This window comes from Hibiscus syriacus, unplaced genomic scaffold (genome assembly GCF_006381635.1).
Source record: "Hibiscus syriacus cultivar Baekdansim isolate YM2019G1 unplaced genomic scaffold, ASM638163v2 tig00117027_pilon, whole genome shotgun sequence".
NCBI lineage: Eukaryota > Viridiplantae > Streptophyta > Magnoliopsida > Malvales > Malvaceae > Hibiscus > Hibiscus syriacus.
The window spans coordinates 232823-252625 of record NW_024063530.1 but is presented as its reverse complement, the minus strand read 5'-3'; the positions used below and the strand labels follow the sequence as shown (position 1 = coordinate 252625).

General features: G+C 34.9%; 1 protein-coding gene and 2 pseudogenes across 1 annotated transcript; 1 reads left to right on the top strand and 2 right to left on the bottom strand.

Annotated features, from left to right (window-relative positions):
• Positions 1–651: 651 nt before the first annotated feature.
• LOC120196166 (ras-related protein Rab2BV-like) lies at positions 652–1458 on the top strand. The gene is made up of 2 exons (XM_039198036.1): positions 652–816; positions 893–1458. Exons 1-2 carry the CDS (start codon positions 652–654, stop codon positions 1376–1378), a joined length of 651 nt encoding a protein of 216 aa, XP_039053967.1. The 3' UTR covers positions 1379–1458.
• Positions 1459–1545: 87 nt separating this feature from the next.
• Positions 1546–7450, bottom strand: LOC120196173 (annotated as a pseudogene).
• Positions 7451–14985: 7535 nt separating this feature from the next.
• LOC120196150 lies at positions 14986–19004 on the bottom strand (annotated as a pseudogene).
• Between the last annotated feature and the right edge of the window lie 799 nt (positions 19005–19803).

Sequence of the window (19803 nt, the reverse complement as noted above, 5' to 3'; positions counted from 1 at the left end):
CATAATTGATCTATTTTGACTACCACGCTTACTGTAATCTCAAAATTAAATCAGATAGTTAAAAAATTACTCTGAATATTACTTGTTACAAAATCATTGTTCTTTCTTAAAAAAAACATGTATAACAAAATGTGCAGCGTACTGCTTTCAAACTTTAGAATCTCTTTTTTGTTTTAATGTAAAATTAACGCACTATATTACACTCATGTAGGTGCATTGGTCATAAAAATAGATAATTCCAGTTTAATATCGTAAAATTTGTGAAATTTTAATTTAGCCCCAAAAATTAATAATACAATTTTGACACCCTCTAAATACAAGTTCTGCCTGCACCCCTAACTCCTAGTTAAGGACCGGTATATGTGCATTGCCACTCGTTTCTTTTTTCTGTTTTTGGCTATGGAGAACAAAAAATTTCACACAAAACAATCACCAAAAACCTGGAAATTCACTAATCACATTTTTACCAATAATCGAATATTAATAATCTCTTTATGGTTAATCTCTCTCCTACCTTCGCACTTCATCTTATGAATTTTCATTTTTAACTTCTTAGAGGATTTCGGATTATTATCGCTTTTAGAATTGTTCGAGAGTGTTTATTCGTTTTCTTTCATCTAGCAGGTTTGAGATTCGATAAAAGAAAAATAAATGGCACATAGAGTAAACCACGAATACGATTATTTATTCAAGATTGTACTGATCGGAGATTCGGGTGTCGGAAAATCCAACATCCTTTCAAGATATACAAGAAATGAGTTTTGCTTGGATTCCAAGTCTACTATCGGTGTTGAATTTGCAACAAGAACGCTTCAGGTTTGATTTTGTACACAACCATAAATGTATCGACTAACGCCATTTAAATCCAAGTTGTCTCGCCTTACTTGTTCAGGTAGAAGGGAAGACGGTGAAAGCACAGATATGGGACACGGCCGGTCAGGAACGATACCGAGCAATCACAAGTGCTTACTATAGGGGTGCTGTCGGGGCACTTCTCGTTTACGACATAACCAAGAGTCAAACCTTTAACAACACCCTGCAATGGCTCAAAGAACTGCGAGACCATGCCGGTTCAAACATCGTCGTAATCATGATGGCTGGCAACAAATCGGATCTCAACCATCTCCGAGCAGTGTCGAAGGAAGACGCTGAGAGCTTTGCCGACAAAGAAGGTCTGTCGTTCCTGGAGACATCGGCACTCGATGCTACCAATATCGAGAAAGCCTTTCAAAAGATGTTGCTCGATATTTATCAAATACTGAGCAGAAGATCTTTGGCAGGGCAAGAAACTTCAGCTACGAGCCTTCCTCGAGGAACCAATATCGATGTCTCTAAGAAGAACAAAAATAGAAATAAAATCGCTTGTTGTTCTTCGTAGAGTGAAGCGATCTTTTTAGGTACACATGAAAATATTTTGATTGTTTTTGCATAATCATTAATATCCGATTCATTGGTCGATTCATCTGAATTGAATATTATAAAAGCCTATGATCGAGACGATTCTCTCAGCCCCTACTTCATTTGTTAATTTGTCCATCTAAATGAATTGCAATGTTTTGTTGGATTTCTCTCATTATGTTTCAAAACAATCATTCCTTTGCTCATCAAAGTTATGCCGATTTAGGATCTCACATACGCAAGTGTTTACAAGAAACCCTCGAAAAATCGGCTGCTCGGAAGCCATTAACAAGCAGTCAAGGATCGTCGATAAGTGGCCTCTCTCAGCAAAGAAAGTGAATCAATGCTGTCTATGTTAAGTGAATGATGTCGGAAGAACAAGGAGCACATAGGGAGAGATTCGGCCTCATTTCTTGATTAATCTCAAGGCATCGCCGACGAGATGCACGGAACCGGTGACAAGGACCTAATCAACCAGAAAAAGGGAATTAGAAACCCCAAGAGAAACACAAGAAGCGAGTCGTAAGCATTAAAGAAAATGTTGCAACCGAACCACGACCTCTATACTTGGTCGATAAGATCTGCTAAAAATGAGTATAAATGGAGTATGACTACAAAAAACATATAAAGCATTTATACTTGTAGAACACACATTGAAATATACACCAAGTTCAACATTCATCGATCAGGTACTGTTCGATTAAAAAACCTAATCTTTTGGAGGAACAAAGAGTCGCTCATTACTCGATACATGCATAGCTCTTCGTGTTCTAAAAATCTACAAGGTTTTACGAGCTACACTTTCAACAACTAAAAAATCAGTTAAAATCCGTAATGTACTCTAAAGTAACATAGCCATGAACTCGATCTGAAGTACTCCAGCCTTGTCATATACAGAAGGCATGCAAATATTGGGAACGGCGAGCTTAAAATCTCAAGCATTACCTGAAATTGAACAAATCGATCCTTCTGGGCGGTATCCCTGAGCCACTTTATAGAGGATGATAGAGAAGAAAAGACCAAACTGTTTTTACAACACCCGGCGCTCATTGTATTGTCTCTCACTTCTTCACAAACTTGATGCGTGTTACTGGCCTCCTCTCCTAGTACATGAAGGAAACAATCATCATAAATTGAACCGAACATTAGAAATAAAAATATAGAGAAAGAATAAAACTTTTTACGTCAAAAGGATTGCGGTCTTCATTAGTTTGAAATTACAAATTCAACAGAATTCAGAAACTATGAATTTCGAAAAATAAGATGCCATGTATTAGACCAAATTGCCACACTCTTTGAAGACCAAATTGCCATGACAAATCGACTTGAGGATCGACTGTAGGTAATTTATGGGATCCAACCTTGTGATACACTGATATGTTTGGAACGAAGAGAGCCTTGTCGAAACGGACACCTGAAATAATGATCAACAGATTGTAAGAAAAATAGGATATAAATTTCTGTCCAGGAAAGCTTCCTGATATGAAGTTTCTTCTTGTCAAGATGAATCTTACCTTTTATTCAATCCAATGAACAAAGAAGAATATAATTTTTTTCTTAAAGTAACCCATGTCGGACATCCATGTCGAACATATATCCAGACATGAGTATGAAGATATAACCCTCCAAGAACCATCCAAATATATGGAAAAACTTTAGAAGAAAAAAATGGAACATATCTGTTTAGACTAAATAAGGGCAACATAGGATTAAAGCAGTTGAACATAATCATTCCCCATAAATACCGGTTTTTCATGAACTTCAAATGCATCTATGATGCTTTCCATCACAAGTATATAAAATCCTATACAAGAATACACATCTAAACAGGCCTCTAACTGGCGTAATTACCATGGCTAGCACATGTCCTCATCAAGCGTGGCAGAAGCAACTGTGGATCTCGTACCGACATACAATTGAACAGCAGAATCTTCAAATAGATCTCAAAAACTTTAGTCCACCATCAGCAAGATGCAGCCTGAATCTAGTTTACACTTCACAGCTTGAAGATCAGAAATTCATCATAAAACAAAGCACAAAAAATATAAATCAGATGTACACGCATATATATTAGAAAAATGTGAATAGTTTACAGTTCAAGGAATATTCAAAATATGTTTTATTCTCGCCTCAAGAGTTTTATAAACTCAATTGTTAAAATTCGGAGTTCTAAAGCTTTCTGAAAACCCGAAACCCTCCTAGGTTTAGATTATCCTTAATACTATAAACTCATAAGCAAATACAAGCCAGCACCAAAATAAAATAGAAAAGCTTAAATATTGGAAATAATGAGACCAAATACACAAGTTATGAGAATATCATCGACAACACAATGACCATAAGGATAAATACTCTCTTTTACGTATAAATTTTAAAAACTGTGGAAATTTATTGTGGAACAAAGCAGGTTTTTCTACCTGCGCAGTATCCTCAGATCATTCGAACGTCTGCTGCTGTGCCTCAAAATTCAGGTTTGTTTGGTGATTGTCATCCTTAGTGAAAAGAGAAAACCACCTCGCACAAACTTCCATACTTTCAGCACTGTGAGCTCCATCCAAATAAAAAACTAGATCTCCGACACTTTCAATATCGGTTAACTGATCACGGGCAATCTGAGCCCGCCCTTGCAAACTTGCTGTCGTTAGGCCCTTAATAAATGGTTCAGGTAATGGACCCTATTCCAACCGAGGAAACAAATCACATTTAAGCAAACAGTAGCTGGAATGCAAAGAAAGTGTAATAATAGAACCCACTGTTTGAATGAAATTGCTGATAGGATGACCAATCCTCTGAAGCCAAGCAGTACACAGTGCGACGGCAAGACCGGCATTTAAATATTGATGTTCGCAATCAAGTGAAAGCTTCAGATCATTGAGCGAACTTGCATCTATTGGATGCGCCACTTGAAGTTTTACCTGTGAAGAACATGTCTTCAGACTAGCATAGCTTATGTCTTCTCGAACAACGCAAAATCCAGAATTTGAATACAAATTGAGTCGTGAATATCTTTTTAAGGGAACTCAGAAATGAAAGAGTTATGCAACTTACATTCAACTTTGAAGCTTTCTCTTCAAGAACCTGTATTGCCTCATCAGGTTGAGGTACGGTAAAGGCTGGTATCTCATGCTGCATTTGAAAAGGTACAAACAAAAACTGGAGATAGATTTAAATTATGTTACAACACGGAGACAGACTCTTATCATATGCTTTAAATCAATATAGTTCTTAAAGTAAAAACACCTTAAATATATCAGCCTTTGCCGCAGCAATTCCCCCCAGAGTATTTCCTGTTTATGGCCATCCAGAAAATAAAAGAAAGCAAAATCTTTAGCATTAACTTGAATTATTCTGAAAGCAGTAGCTGACATATACGGATACATCAAATGACAAAAATTCACAACTATTTCTCGGAGCTCAGAAAGTTGGTATAGGGACACTAAGCAGATTTCATAGTCTAAATCAAGGAAGCAGATAGACAACCAAAAATTTACCCGTACAGAACTTAAACTACATGGCACCAGTTTAAGACTAGTACAGCCGATATCGGTACGGTATTTTGACTACCATATAGACAACACTAAAAAAGGTCTAACTCTACTATCACCTAATTCTGCATAATTTAGATTTTCTCTATTTAAGATTAAAACTTCAAGTGCTCCGGATAATGAAACCTCAAAGATGTAATGAAAATATAGTTTCCAACATGAGGTCCAAGAAAATCATTGATGTTATGAATTTACTGCATGGTTTTAAAAATAATGCAATACAAATTAAAATTCTTCTTTGTCTCTCAAAGATCTTATTCAACAATTTTAAAAAACTATACGTCATTTATATTAACTATGATACATTTATGAGCCATATTTTTGTAGACCATTATTTAATAGCAATTAACTGAGGTAATATATATAACACTAACCAAAAATCTCCATATGATCATACCCGAGGGAAGATACACCACACACAATAGGTGCTTGAACCTGAAAAAAATAACACATGCTGACAAAAATTGGAAAAAGATAAGCACTGGCATTATATTTCAGCACCTCGGTGACCACAAATGACATGCTTTGCTTGGCAGACTATTTGTGAACTAAATTAGGAAACATACCACGATAGTTGCATCGGCCCTTCCACCCAAGCCAACCTCCAGAATAGCAACATCGACCTGCATAGACAATTTAAAGGTAATATTTATTTTTGCTTCACTAGCAGAGGGTGCTTGTGAAATGGAAGAAGCAACACGGGAAAATGGCTTTGTATAGAAGGATGTAACACACATCAAACCTTCTCTGCTGAAAATATCTTAAAGGCGAGCAAGGCCAGGAACTGAAAGAACGTAGGCATTGGTACATCATCACTGGTTTTTTCCTGCAAATCAATGAACAAAAGGTCAACAGGATTAAACACATTGTTCGAGGGAAAAACCAAAATGAAAGACAACACTTTTTGTTCAATGATAAATAGTACTGGTCAACAAAACCCGGTAAATAATGTAAAAGAAGGCCATGTATAATTGCAGAAGACCCGAACAGAAGTTCATAGAAAATCAGTGTGAAACACTACTGCAGACATACCTTCGGCTTATCATAGCACCACCAGAAATATTCCATAAATTTCTCCTCACGTATTTCCACACTGAAGCAGCCAGGAAAGAAAAGAAAGTTACAGAACTATTTATACCTAAAATTATAAATACTAGATAGCATAGGTTCGCCAGATTCTAGAAAATGCAAACTGCCAAGCTAAAAAAAACAATAATAATAACTTAACTACCAACGTACAATGAATCAAACAGACATACTAGCAAATTTGAACACTAACCCATCCAATCGAAACCTTTCACGAACATCTATAAGGTGTGGAGACATGAAAAGTTCGGTTCGAAACCCACAATTACGTAATATAGATTCTGCAAACATGCATGTTGATCCCTTTTCAATTTAACAAATGAAGAAAGAATGCGTACAACAATTCATATGCAGTTTACAAACAAGATAGAAGAAATATGTTTCACCGAAGGCAGCTAGACAAAAATAACACTAATGCCTAAGCAGTGCAGTAAAGGGCCCAGGACCCCTTATGCAAGTCTCGGTTTCAAGTTTAATGCATAAAATAGGTGTTGGGAGTAGGGATTTAAATGCCGTTATATAGCTGTAAAGGTTCCATCTGAAACCATTATTGCACAACTGTGATACTAGCAATGACCCCGCAATAGCACCTGATATTGCTGCAATCACGAGAACCGCAACATAACTGCAAACGCGACCACAACCGCAATTTAAATCTCTGGTTGGAAACATTTTCCCACTTCAGAGGGTCAACCTAACTCGACTCCAAAATAGTTGGAGCCCAATGTGACCAAAAAAGAATGTAAGCTACCCGAAAATTAGCCAAAATTATAGACAAATGCAGCATACAGAGAAAAGCAACAGGAAAAGATTATTAAAGTTTCTATTTTATTTTATTTTTAAAAAAAAGAGATATCCAGGGAAAGAAAATTTCCAATACCTTTCCCTTAGTGCCAGCAACATGGATGATTTTCAACTCTGAAATCGCATCTTCCAATTCCAAAATCTAAAACCCAATAAACAAAAACAGCTTAATTCCAAGCTCGTAAAAACAAAATTTCTGAAAAACAACTCAATCAAAAACAGAACAAAAAAATTACTTTCAAGTAATCAAAAAGCAAGTAGAAGCTATCCCCTTTATTGCTCTTATCGGCAAGACTTCTTTTCGTTATCAACGACAACAACACATCCAACGTTGACTCGTATCGATTGGCCACAGACTCCATCGATCCTCCTGCAACATAACAAAACTAAAAATCATAAAATAAATATATATGTATTGGATTTTTATGCAAAAAAATAAAAATTACCTTTGGCCATTTAGATTTGAATGAATGAAAGGATTGGGAAAGTGAAATGAAGGGTTGAGAAGTGAAGATGGAGTGATGAGATTGAGATTGAGATTGGAGAGCTGAGAAAATATACGGCGAGCAATTCATACACTCAACTGACATTTTTCTTGGTTGTTCCGCGGACAGAGATTGCCCACTTTCTTTATTTTATTTTATTGTGTTATATAGGCTTAAATGCTTTTGTACCGAGTTGCCTTAAAGTATTTTTCGGAAGTTTTGCTTCCTAAAGTATAAATTGTTATTCTATTTGTCTCATTCTGTTAACTACGTTAAAATAAATTTCACTGACCAATTAGAACATGCACATCACCCCTTAATGCAGCTCGCGCCACGAATCAGTTGCTTTATTTTTGATACCAACAATTAAGAATTATTTTCCTTACTTGCTGCATCAAAAAGTAAATCACAAACTTATGATGAAAAACGAACAGTTCTAGTCATATTTGTAATATGAATACTCTTACGTTTTACAGAGATATATGATTGTTTGTCCCATTCTGTCAATTCCGTTAAAAATAAATCTCACTTATCAATTAGAACACGCACATCAACCCTTAATATTTAATTTTTATCTGAATAAATAAAAATGAAAAATGCCCCTCCCCTCCCCACACCTCCACCGTAAACCAAGCTGGAAAATGGCTGTTTTCTAAGCTACTTACTAGCCACCTATAAACGATAGAAACATAGAACAAGCATTACAAATGCTGCAACCATTTGGGACGGGGGCAAGGATTCACACTCACAAGGCTGGAACCCTAGACTCGATACTGACCGACTTGAAATTCACAGGAAGTCTTGCCAGGGAAGCAGTAGCTTGTTGGCAACAAGCCATCACATTTAACAATCGAAGAATCGAAACTTGTATAGATGATTTTTCTTCCCTCACAGTCTTACTCTTGGTATCATGCATGACACTGGCTGAATAGTGATCAGTTCCCATAACATACTAAATCTAGAACTCTTTCACTGTCTATGAATCAAGCTAAAATAGGAATAAATACCAAAACTTCTTCCAATGAAGCAAAACCCTTTGTTTCCCTACTATTATATATATAAACAAAATTTAAACATAACTAATTCAAATCCACATCACAAGCTATAAAAAAAATAGTAAGATTTCTTCTTCTTCAATTAAAAAGGGGTATCTGCTCAAATGGAATGAAACCCGGAGGGGGAAACCCGCCATACTAAATAAGAAGTAAAAATAGCACAGTGAAGCAGCAGCAGGCAGCAAACTTGAATGAAAAATCGCCTAATTTAGAGACCCGTCTCCCAAAACAAAGAATCTAAAGATGCAAGTGATGCTGACAAGGAAGGTGCTTGCAAGATTCAAACAAAAACTAGAGAAAAAAGTTAAAAGGATGATGATGTTAATGATAGAGCAAATAAATAACTGGAGAAAAGAAAAAGGAACTCTGGGAGTAAAGGATAAAGAAGTCAAACGTGTCAACACAAAGAAAGGAAAGTGAAATTCTTTCACACACTCACAGTTCTCCTCACTGCCCTCTTCTGGATCCAATACCAACCTCCCCTCACACCCGCCAGGGGCGGATGCATATGGCCACAATGGGGCTAAATGCACACCCATTATTTTAGATTAAATATTCAATATAATTCAATATATTAAATGTTTAAGAAAAAAAAAGAAACTCATTATATTGAAAAGAAGAGTATTAAAATTTTTAGACCCTTATTTTTTAATTTTTGGATCCGGCCACTGACACCCACTACTCACTCTTCTTCTGTCCCCAAATATTTTACCTCACCCCTTCTCTTTCATTGCCGCCGATGCTCTATCCATTGCCGCCGATCTTGGTTTCTGTCTCCCTTCTCTTTCAGCAAAAAATGGAGAGTTTTTTTTTTTTTGGCGGGGGTTGGTTTACGGTGGAGGTGATGGGGGCATTTTGGGTATAATATAAGTTTTATTTTATTTAATATATTTTTATTTATTTAGATAAAATAAATATTAAGGGGGTGGTGTTGCATGTTCTAATTGGTCAGTTATATTTATTTTTAACAATTTGATGGAATAGAACAAACGAGATAATAATTTATAGTTGAAGGGATAAAACGTCTCGAAAATTATTTTAAGAATAATTAGATATAAATGGTATAATTCAGGGGCAATTGGGCATTTAAGCCTGTTATATATTTTAAAACATTTCGGTGTAATTAATTAAGACACCCCTAACCTTTACTATGTTATCTTTATTTACAAATAAGTACTTGTACTTTTTCTTTACACCTTAATAAAAGGGATAATTTCAACACGTCTTCCAAATCATAATATAAATTTTAAAATATTTTGACTGTCCTCAAGCATATTGATTCGTATAGTCATTTCATCAGATCAGTAAAGTCATTTCAAGATTATTATTTATGTAATAATATATTACTTTTATTTATTACAATAAAAGGCACATACATATTAATTGGGAACATAAGATATTACTTAATTTTAGATGTTATATTTTTTATACCATTAAATTTTTAATTTTATTAATTATAGTATTAAATTTTGATTTTCATTCTAATTATACTATTTGACTGTTAAAATTTAAACAATGTGATGACATAGACAAAAAGATATCATTTATGTACAACTATTAATACTTAATATGAAGATCTCTCACGGAAGTTATTCTCAACCTACTATCCTACATCCCCTTATCCTATGATGCCATTTTAGGTATTGAGTTTTTTAGGAGTATTGATTTTGTGACTAAACTTTTAAACATATCTATTTGCATTGTACTTTGCTAGTCGTCGTAGGTAGCCAATCAACACCCATCATCGGTCGTCTTTCTCAACAAGATTAATATTAGAACATTTGTATTTCACTTTATTTCTTCAGAGCATTTGTATTTCACTTTATTTTTTCTCTTAAAATTGATTTTTCATGAAACTCACTTAACATCAACGAAATAAAAAAATACCACTTTTAAGAGTATTTAAGCTTTCTTTGATTTACAAAATTTGAGGTGTTTGTCCAAAAATTCGAACGATGAGAAATATTATTCTAATAATACAAAAAAAATCTCAAAATTGGTCTCATGAGACTATGATTGAATAGATCAAAGTAATAATATTTTAAATTTTTAATTAGATTTTCGTCCATTTTAAATGAGTTTCGTGAAAACTAATCTAATTAGAAGAAAAATGAATAAAATAAGAATGTTTAATATCAATATAACTGCAAAATGACGACAAGTGACGGGAGACGATTGACTGCCAACGACGTCTGAAAAGTACAATGCGAGAAAGTAAATTATTTAAAAGTTTAGTGACAAAATTGATACACCTCTAAATTTCAGTGTCTAAAATGATTTTGTTTTGAGTGTCAATAATCGTCATCAATATAATATTATTTTGTCTATGTCATCATGGTGAAAAAAATAATATACGTCCATATCAATGTACGATTGACCTAACTTTTAAAACTTACAATAAGCCATCGAATTTTTAGTTCCTTTTCATTTTGATCTTTATCGTTACCTCCCGTTAATTTTTACTGACGTGATACTTAACCCTGTTAACTTTCTGACGTAGTAAGCTGGCAGCTTCTTCTTCTTCTTCCTTCTTTCTTCTTCTTCTCACACACTCTCAATGAAATCTCAAATCCAAAATCCTGCCATTTCTTGAATTATTTTTCACTCTCTATTTTCTCAAAAACATTTAGATGCTCTCTCTACTTTCTTGGGGAAATTGTTTTACCCTATTTTTCCTGGAAATATTGTCCACAAGATTAATTAGCTTGATATCGCCATTAAACAGCACCTACATTCCAGCATGGGATGCTAAATACCATCATCTTTAATCAAAGCACATCTTCAATACAAAAGGTACCCATGCATAAAATCACAAGTTTGTTCCACCATGTTGAATGAAGAAGCTGCTAGCCTGCCAAGTCAGAAAGTTAACAGGGTTAAATGCCACGTTAGTAAAAACCAACGGGAGGTAACGGTAGGAACTAAAATAAAAAAGAACTAAAAGTTTGATGGTTGTATTATAAGTTTAAAATGTTGAGTGACCAAATGCAATATCTCTAAAAGTTTGGAGACTATTTATATACTTTACCCTAATATTTTTTCATATTGTGTTATTCAAACGGTACCGTTTTACACGAACATCGAACGACACAAGACTATAAAACCGAAGCCTTTTCTACACTTCTCTACTTCGTCTCTCCTCGAAACATCCAGTTCTCAAACATGACGTTCGACAGAACCGAGCAAGCTCCGATGGGGAGAGCTTGAAGAAGACGACGATCTGGATTTTCTGTTACCGCCGAAGGAAGTAATCGGACCCGATGAAAACGGGATAAAAAAAGTGATCGAATACAAGTTTAACGATGAAGGCAATAAGGTGAAAATAACGACGACGACCCGAGTCCGGAAACTGGCGAAGGCTCGCTTTAATAAACGGGCGTTGGAGAGAAGGAATTGGGAGAAATTCGGCGACGCGGTGCGTGAAGATGTTGGGAGTCGGCTCACCATGGTTTCCACTGAAAAAATCATCCTCGAACGTTCTAGACCTCCTGGTTCGATTCTCATTCTTTTCCTTTTTTATTATACTGCTGAATTGGATATTTGTTTATATTTAATAGATTTATTTTTATTTGAATAATATCTAGATTTCAATATTTTAATTACTATCGACAATGTATTTATCTGAATTCTGATTCAAATCTTCATTATCCGACTTCGATAGTGGATTCTGGAATCTGATTTCTTGAACTTTTCTATTACTAAATTAATATATTTATAGGATTTCGAGTATCTGGCAAATAATTTCTTTAATTTGGATTCAAATTTACATAGTAATACTCAATTTAATGTGGATAATAAGCTAATTTAGATCTAAAGTAGTTGATTCGGTTCGGTAGTCCTGCTCTAAGGTTAATAGTAAAGTGTTATCATGTCTACTCTAAAAAGTTACACAATTAGTAATACTTTCAGTTACAACTAAAAATGTTACATGAGTTTTTTTATGGTAACTTTTTAGCAAACTTTTTAGGTTGCAGCCATAATAGTTATGCAATTTACATGATCGGTTACGGATAATATAATATTTTCGGTTTCAACTTAAAATGATTCTCAGTTTATTTTAAAAAGTTTTTCAATTATAACCAATTGCATCCTTCTTACATCAGTTGGTTGTATTTTAGACTCCCGATCTGGATTATATATCTAGTGAAAATGAATATATCAAAGTTTGGAATGTTGGGTTTGGGATGATTGGTAGTTATATTTCTTTTGTTTCGTTTTGTTTATTGTTAAATTTCTATAGGGTATAAAATTGTAATCTACTAAATTGAAATTTTTATTGGATAAGAAATTTGTGATTTGAATCTTTATCATGAACAATTTTGATAGAGATGATGTTTGAGATTGAGCAGATAGTATTGTTGGGGAATTAAAAGGTAGAATTGTGATTTTATTGAATAATGAATAGTATGCATGTTTTCATTTGTATATGGAATTGTGAATGTGGGACACCAGTATGTATCTTTTCTTCAAAAGGTCATGTCCGCTTCCGAATATAAATGGGAAGTTTATACTTTTAAGAAAAAAACAAAGAATCCAGATAACATAAGAACGGAGCTTTGTTGGATTCATGTGGTTGTGATGGTCAGTTAGCGCCGTTTTGGCTGACGGTACCAATATTAGTTGTTACTGGCTTTTTATCACCGTCGAATGCATTCTCAATCTGACGACATAAGCTTTCAAACTTGTTGTCATCCAAACATCTTGTCTGTCATGTGGTTTTCTGTCTTCGTATGTTCAATCTTGATTTCTTCATGCAAAACTTTTTCTCGTAATGCATTGAATTCTCTCCTAAGCATATGACTGACAAGTTTAACACAATATTGGTGGTAAGCTTCTGCCCGTAGGTTCGGATACGAGTTTGCACGAGTACGACTGAAAGAAATGGAGACAAGGGGTAATTTTTTTGTGAATTTTGTCCCAAAATGGAAATTCGTGTATGAAACGGCAGCAATAACTGACATGAAATGAAATTTTTTCTAAAATTTTCCTAAGGGTAAATTACATGCTTACTCATTCAACTTTACTCATTCTTTTATTTCACTTACCATATTTTAAATTTTATTCTCTCTTTTATTTCATTAATTATACTTTCAACTTTTTCATTTTGCTCATTGAAGTTTAGACATTGAATTTTTTTTATCACTCAATCGTTAATTTTCTAACGGGGTTATGATGTGACAGTTAAATCATTTTGGATATTATAAAAAATCAAATTTATACCAAAACAACGTAGTTTTGGTCTAAAAAATATATTATTTTTCTTTTTATATTTTGCTCTTTCCTTCTTTCTTTTCCCTCCCTTCTCCCTGTTTCGGATGCTTGACTCGGTACGGTGGATGAAGGCTGAGGACAGAACTGCCGACCTCATTGCTTGCATTCAAATCCGATGCACCCTCTGAAGGTCGCCGTAATGCCGTCACAGATTATGTGTAGGGCCTCATCGTCAAATGCTTCCCTTGTCGGGTCCAATCAAAATCCATTTCATTTATAATTTTGGTCTTTGCGATGGTAGATACGAAGGAATAGAAAGAAGCTGATGATATTTAAAGGCAATGAGCCTTCAAACTTATAAATGTTTAAAGGCGATGAGGCAAGAATAGCTTCTTGAGTGTTCAAACTTATAAATGCTTTCCGGATGCTCTGCTTCGGTTTAATCGACAACGACAACATCGTCTTCTTCCCAGAATTCTGATGTTTCCGAAGAACACAAACATCGCCATGGCAGATATATTTGGATTCTGAGGATTCTGTGAAACAGCCAAAGATGTTTTGCAGCAAAGCCATGAGAGCTCAAAGTTCATGCTCCAAGGAAGAAGATATTATTATCCCTGTTTTTAATTTATCTACAAATTTATAAATCTCTCTCTCTCTTTCATTTACGTTTAAAAATCTGAAAGAAAAATTCACCGAAATCACCATAATTACAGAACAACTTCAATAGAATCATTGTACCTACATAAAAAGTTCAGGGTACAACTGTTTACACGACGACACCGTACCTATAACCTACAAATGATACATGTCTTGAAGTTCGATTTGATTATTAATGTTATAATAATTAATACTCAATCCATCTTATTAAAAATATCTATTATTTATTTAGTTAGTTAATTTTAAATTTTGTCCCATTATTATTTAATTTTATTATGAATAAAAATATGAAAAATATAGTTTAAAAACCTTTAATCAAGTAGTTTCAAATATATATGGTATAAAATTTAATTGTTTAAAATATTTAAAATTATCATAATCAAAGTTTTAAAAATTTTGATTTTAAGAAGTCAATAAGAAACTATGTTAATGGGACAGAGAGAGTTTTATTTTAAAATTTATGTTTATGTAAATACATAATTATAATTTACACAATCAAACATGATAAAATAGAGTTACCTGTCAAATTAACTTCATATTTATTTATTTTGAATTCAACCTAAATCGCTTGAAATGCCTCAATTTTCTTTGGATTAGATTTTATTCAGTTGCCCCAGAAGCCAGGAGAAAATACATTTCAACCTCAAGAAAACATAGTTTCATTTGTACACACAACCAAAACTCCATTCAAAGTTATAACTAATATGTCAACCATGTAGGTAGATACAGTTTCGATTCTATGTTCCGGAAACACTAAAAAATACACTTACCTTCGCGGTCAATGTCTCCGAACGCGCCTGCCATTAGGATTCACGGATTCTACCGCAGGACCTTCCGCTGCAAGATCCATCCCGTAGACACTGCTGGCACTCCTCTTCCGACTTGACAGCAGGCTTGAGCTCTCCTCACTGGATGCGAAGGCCTTCAACAGCTCTGACAACAAAGATGGGCAAGATTCCTCCAAGTGCCTGAAGCCTTCCGATTGCATTACCGCTGCAAAACATTGGGAATGTACATTAGTTTATGTGCCAGTAATTGCTTTTCATTGACCCCGGAACAAACACATGCACAGGTTGTCAACAATTGATAGGCCAAGCCTAACTAAAACATGTACTTACAAAAGAATCGACTTCAGGAGGCACTAATCTGTTTCTCAGCATTTCGCATAACAGTTTTACCTACAAATTTCGAGTACCAAACCTGCTTGAGGGTCAAGGGTGCAATGCTGCATCAACCTTCAAGACGGTTTGGTACTTGAAAACTGAAATATACGCATCCATCTAGAGTCACATATCGGGAAAGCATGAAAAGGCTTCTGAAGTGCAAACAATACAAAAACCAAGTAACCTGGGATTTGCACTGATAGTATCTACGAACACGCACCTCCCAAGTTAGCTGGAGTTGCCACAAATTTCAAACATATGACCTTCAGTTATGCACAGTGGTGCTGCTCAGCAAGTGCAAGGGTTGTTGCCACCGTGTCAGCATTAAGTTCTTCGCACAATTTTGCCTCACACAACACTTTGAGTCTATCTAAATTATACAGATCAGCAGCAGCCAAAAGATGTTGCGCCATGTTGGTAGATGCACACATAGATGTTGAGTCTGTAATTTCTCGTACATCAGGAAGCTTGTCCGTATAAATAAATAGGAGCATTGCCTGGAAGAATAGAAAAGGGTAAGGATGAATTCTCATTCACTTTGATTGGCCAATAAATGAAAAAACACAACCAGATAACAAAAATCTGTACTTGGGCAATCGTTTAAAAAACAGACTGTAGGACAAACCAGTAAGAACCCCAGTTACCAGTCCAAAAGGTAAGACCCGTTTAAAATACAGGTTGCATTTAAAAAGAAATTTAAAATATTAAAAATGATATTATATAAGTATCAAGTATAACAAGTATTTAATACTAAAGGATACAGGTTTCAGTATAAATTCTAGTTAAATGTTCAAATTTCATTATCTATAATCTTTTTCATTAAAAAAATAGTTCAAACCCATTTTTCACAGGCTTTCCCTTTTTCCAGCTCGAAAGACTTAGTTATATGTACACGGGAGGACAGGCTACCAATTCCTGATTCAACCATTTCAACCAACCAATCTGGTCAGTTTACTTAAGGATCTTAACATCCAGGAAAATAAAAGAACCATAATTTGTTGACTAATTTTTAATTCAACAAATTATGAAGTAAATTTATTCCAGGGCTTGCTTATGCAACATACTCAATTGTAGATTCATTCCTCAATGTCCAAAAGGAAGTCAAAGGAAGCATCACCTTGAAGATAGAAGGCTCGAAATCCTTCACTTGCATTTTATCCAAGTTAGGATCCCCAACAAGACCAAAAAACTGTGCTTTAAAAACATGCGAGCGTGCAGCAAGGATCAACTTATGCGCTTTAAATGTCTCGTCTCCAACTTGAAAAATTATATCACAACCATTTTCAGACTCTATCAAAGCTCTAAGATTCTAACCCATATCTGATGGTGGTACAGGAATAGAAGAAAGTTTTGACCCTCAAGGCGAGTTCTAACTACTCCAACGGTGCAGTTCATGATTAGGCAATCATCCTTTATGTAGTCAGAACTTTCTAAAGTTGTTCTTCTAAAGAATAACTTGTAGCCCCTGATGAATGTGTGGGATAAAGAAGGTAAAAATCATTGCCTTATCAAAATATGACCAGGGAATGTACAAGTTATGTGATTGTAAAAATTGAACATCCCATGGAAAGAATATTACCCTAAAATGGAGAGAAATTAGATGCTTGTCGATATAATATGTGCATGTTTCGACAACACAATGAACATATAACATTTAAAGTGAAATTACATGGAAATCACAACCACGCATTCCTTCATTTCCTTGTTTCATTCATTGCCTCATCGGTTCTTGTCCCAGGTTCGCTTCTGTTTTACTAACAGCTTCTATGTGGTTTTTAACTTATATATGTTCATAATTCTCATACACGTTAAATAAACTTCAGTGTAATGCTTAGATCCTCAAAGTTATATAAAAGGATTTTCCGTAAATGTAACCTATCAATGCTTCCCAATTCCCATGTCCTAAAAGAGCACCCACATTTCATATCCCCTATTGAACAGGCCTTACGGGAAAAAAGAGCTACAACGTAACTCAAATGTGCAAATGTCTAAAATCTATACAATACAATTATTATCCTATCAAGTATCAACACATACCTTAAACACGATCATGAATTCAACAGTGATAAACAAATTTCTGAACCCCTATTTTCTATCAGAATTCAGCAGCGCATATACCACGTTAAAATCACAATATAACTAAAACAACGGGTACCAAATAAATTATCAGATTCATTCTCCCTACACATATATAACTAGAGTATGGGTAAATTACATCATTCCTCACTGAACTATATTTTGATTACTGTGCTTTTAATTTACTCACTGAACTTTTGAATTAAAAGTGATCAAAACATGAGCAATTCAAAAGTCTGAATTCGACCTTCATTTTTGTCGGAACTTGCTTCAAAGTCTATGAATTAGAGATTGAAAGTGATGAAGTAGAAACGTTTTAGTCGAGATTCACGAGTTTTGGGACATTGCTGATGAAATAACCGTCATATTCGAACTCAGGGAATCGTATCGAATCGATTCATATTATCGACTTCGGTGTTCTTTATGGCTTCCAATGGCCTTGCCTCATACAGTGTCTATCATCTAGATTTGGGGCCCTGCCTAAACAAAAGATTACAGGGATTGATCTTCCAAAACCAGGTTTTCGACCAGCAGAAAGGGTTGAGGAGACGGGGCGCCGTCTTGCGAACTATGCAAAGACTTTCAAAGTTCCATTCAAGTTCAAAGCTTTGTCTATGGTGCTTTCCTTTAATGCAAGCCTCGCATAATTGATTTGGAGGGTTTATCTCTGGTAGTCCTTTCACCATACTTGTTTTTTATAACAACTTCAAACCAGAAAATCCAAGATGTCCATATCTTAGATGCCATAACCATGAATCATCTTTGATCGTGGTCTTCATGCACTTGACTTCTCCCGACTTGATATCAAATTTAAAAAGACGGTTTTGAGTCATATCAACTTGGGCTATCAATTCTCCTTCTTTATTTTTGATGGCAAGCGAGCGATTCTTCATCTGTCTTTCATATCTTTTTTTTAGGAGTTGACCAAGACTGATGATATTGCTTTTCAAAGCAGGTACATAATAAACATCTGAAATGTATTTCTTTTCTCCATTTCTCTGAGTAATCATGACTTCGCCTTTTCCTTTTAGTTCTGCGTGCGAGTCTTCTCCGAAAGTTACTCGCCCATGGATTGTTTCAACTAATTTCACAAACAGTTCCTTTTGACCACACATATGGTTGCTGGCATAATTATCAAGATACCAAATATTTTTCTTGAATTCTTCATTTCCTTTATAAGTGAGGAATACATGAGATTTTTCAATTTTTCTTCTTCAGCTACTGCTACGTCATTTATTCTTCTTGTTTAGGAGCATATCTACACCCATAACTACAATGACCATACTTATTGCAATTATAACATTGTACTTTAGATTTATTTTCTTGTAGATATGTCTCTACCTCGACTTCTGAATCCTCGTCCACGGCCTAATGTTGGATTGTTTTCACTTATTTGATCGGTGTCATATGATCGACCACCACATCCACGAGTTCCTTATCCTCCTCTGTATCTTCCACGATAACCACCACGATTTCATTGACCTTGTGTGTAGATGTTGCTAGCTTTTCCTTCGTTGACATTCATTTTCCTTTGTAAAGCTTGCTCCAAATTTTCAAAATCTTCATTTTATTTCATTTTCTGCTCATAGGCTTGAAGTGAACCCACAAGCTCATCGATCGATATTTGGGATAAATCTTTCGATTCTTCGATTGTCACAACCACATAATCGATTTTTTTGTCAATAACCACAATTTTTTTCCATCACTCTAACCTCGTCGAGTGATTCACCATTTCTTTTCATTTCATTCACTACCACTTTTACACGACTAATATAATCATCGATGCTTTCCGTATTTTTCATTTTTAACATCTCAAACTCAGCTCTAAGAGTTTGTAAACGTACCTTCTTTTCTTTTTCAGCACCTTGGAGAGATTTTTGCAAAATCTCTCATGCTTGTTTTTCGGTCTTCGCATCAGAAATTTTTTCAAAGGTAGATTCGTCTATTCCTTGAAAAATAAAGAACAACGCTCTTTTATTTTTTTTTCTTGGATTCCTTCAATACCTTCTTTTCTTCATTGGCCAGGGCTACTTTTGTTGCTGCATTTTCAGGCTCGATGTAACCATCCTCGATGATATCCCAACAATTTTGGGAGCCTAGTAATGCCATCATTTGAATGCTCCAATTGCCATAATTCGTCTTTGTCAATCTCGGGATTTGTGGTTGAATCATGTTGGTCATATTCTCCACCACGTTAAACTCAAACCTGGCTCTGATACCACTTGTTGGAAGCGTAGATGGGCTATCGGTAATTTATAACTCAAACTATATTGATACGAGATAAAATACGTTACAACGACACTACCTTAATACTACAACA

Coding starts and splice junctions, on each gene's coding strand:
- LOC120196166 (XM_039198036.1), top strand. CDS start 652: ATGGCACATAGAGTAAACCACGAATACGATTATTTATTCAAGATTGTA. Junction 817..892: donor TTGCAACAAGAACGCTTCAG/GTTTGATTTTGT, acceptor TTACTTGTTCAG/GTAGAAGGGAAGACGGTGAA.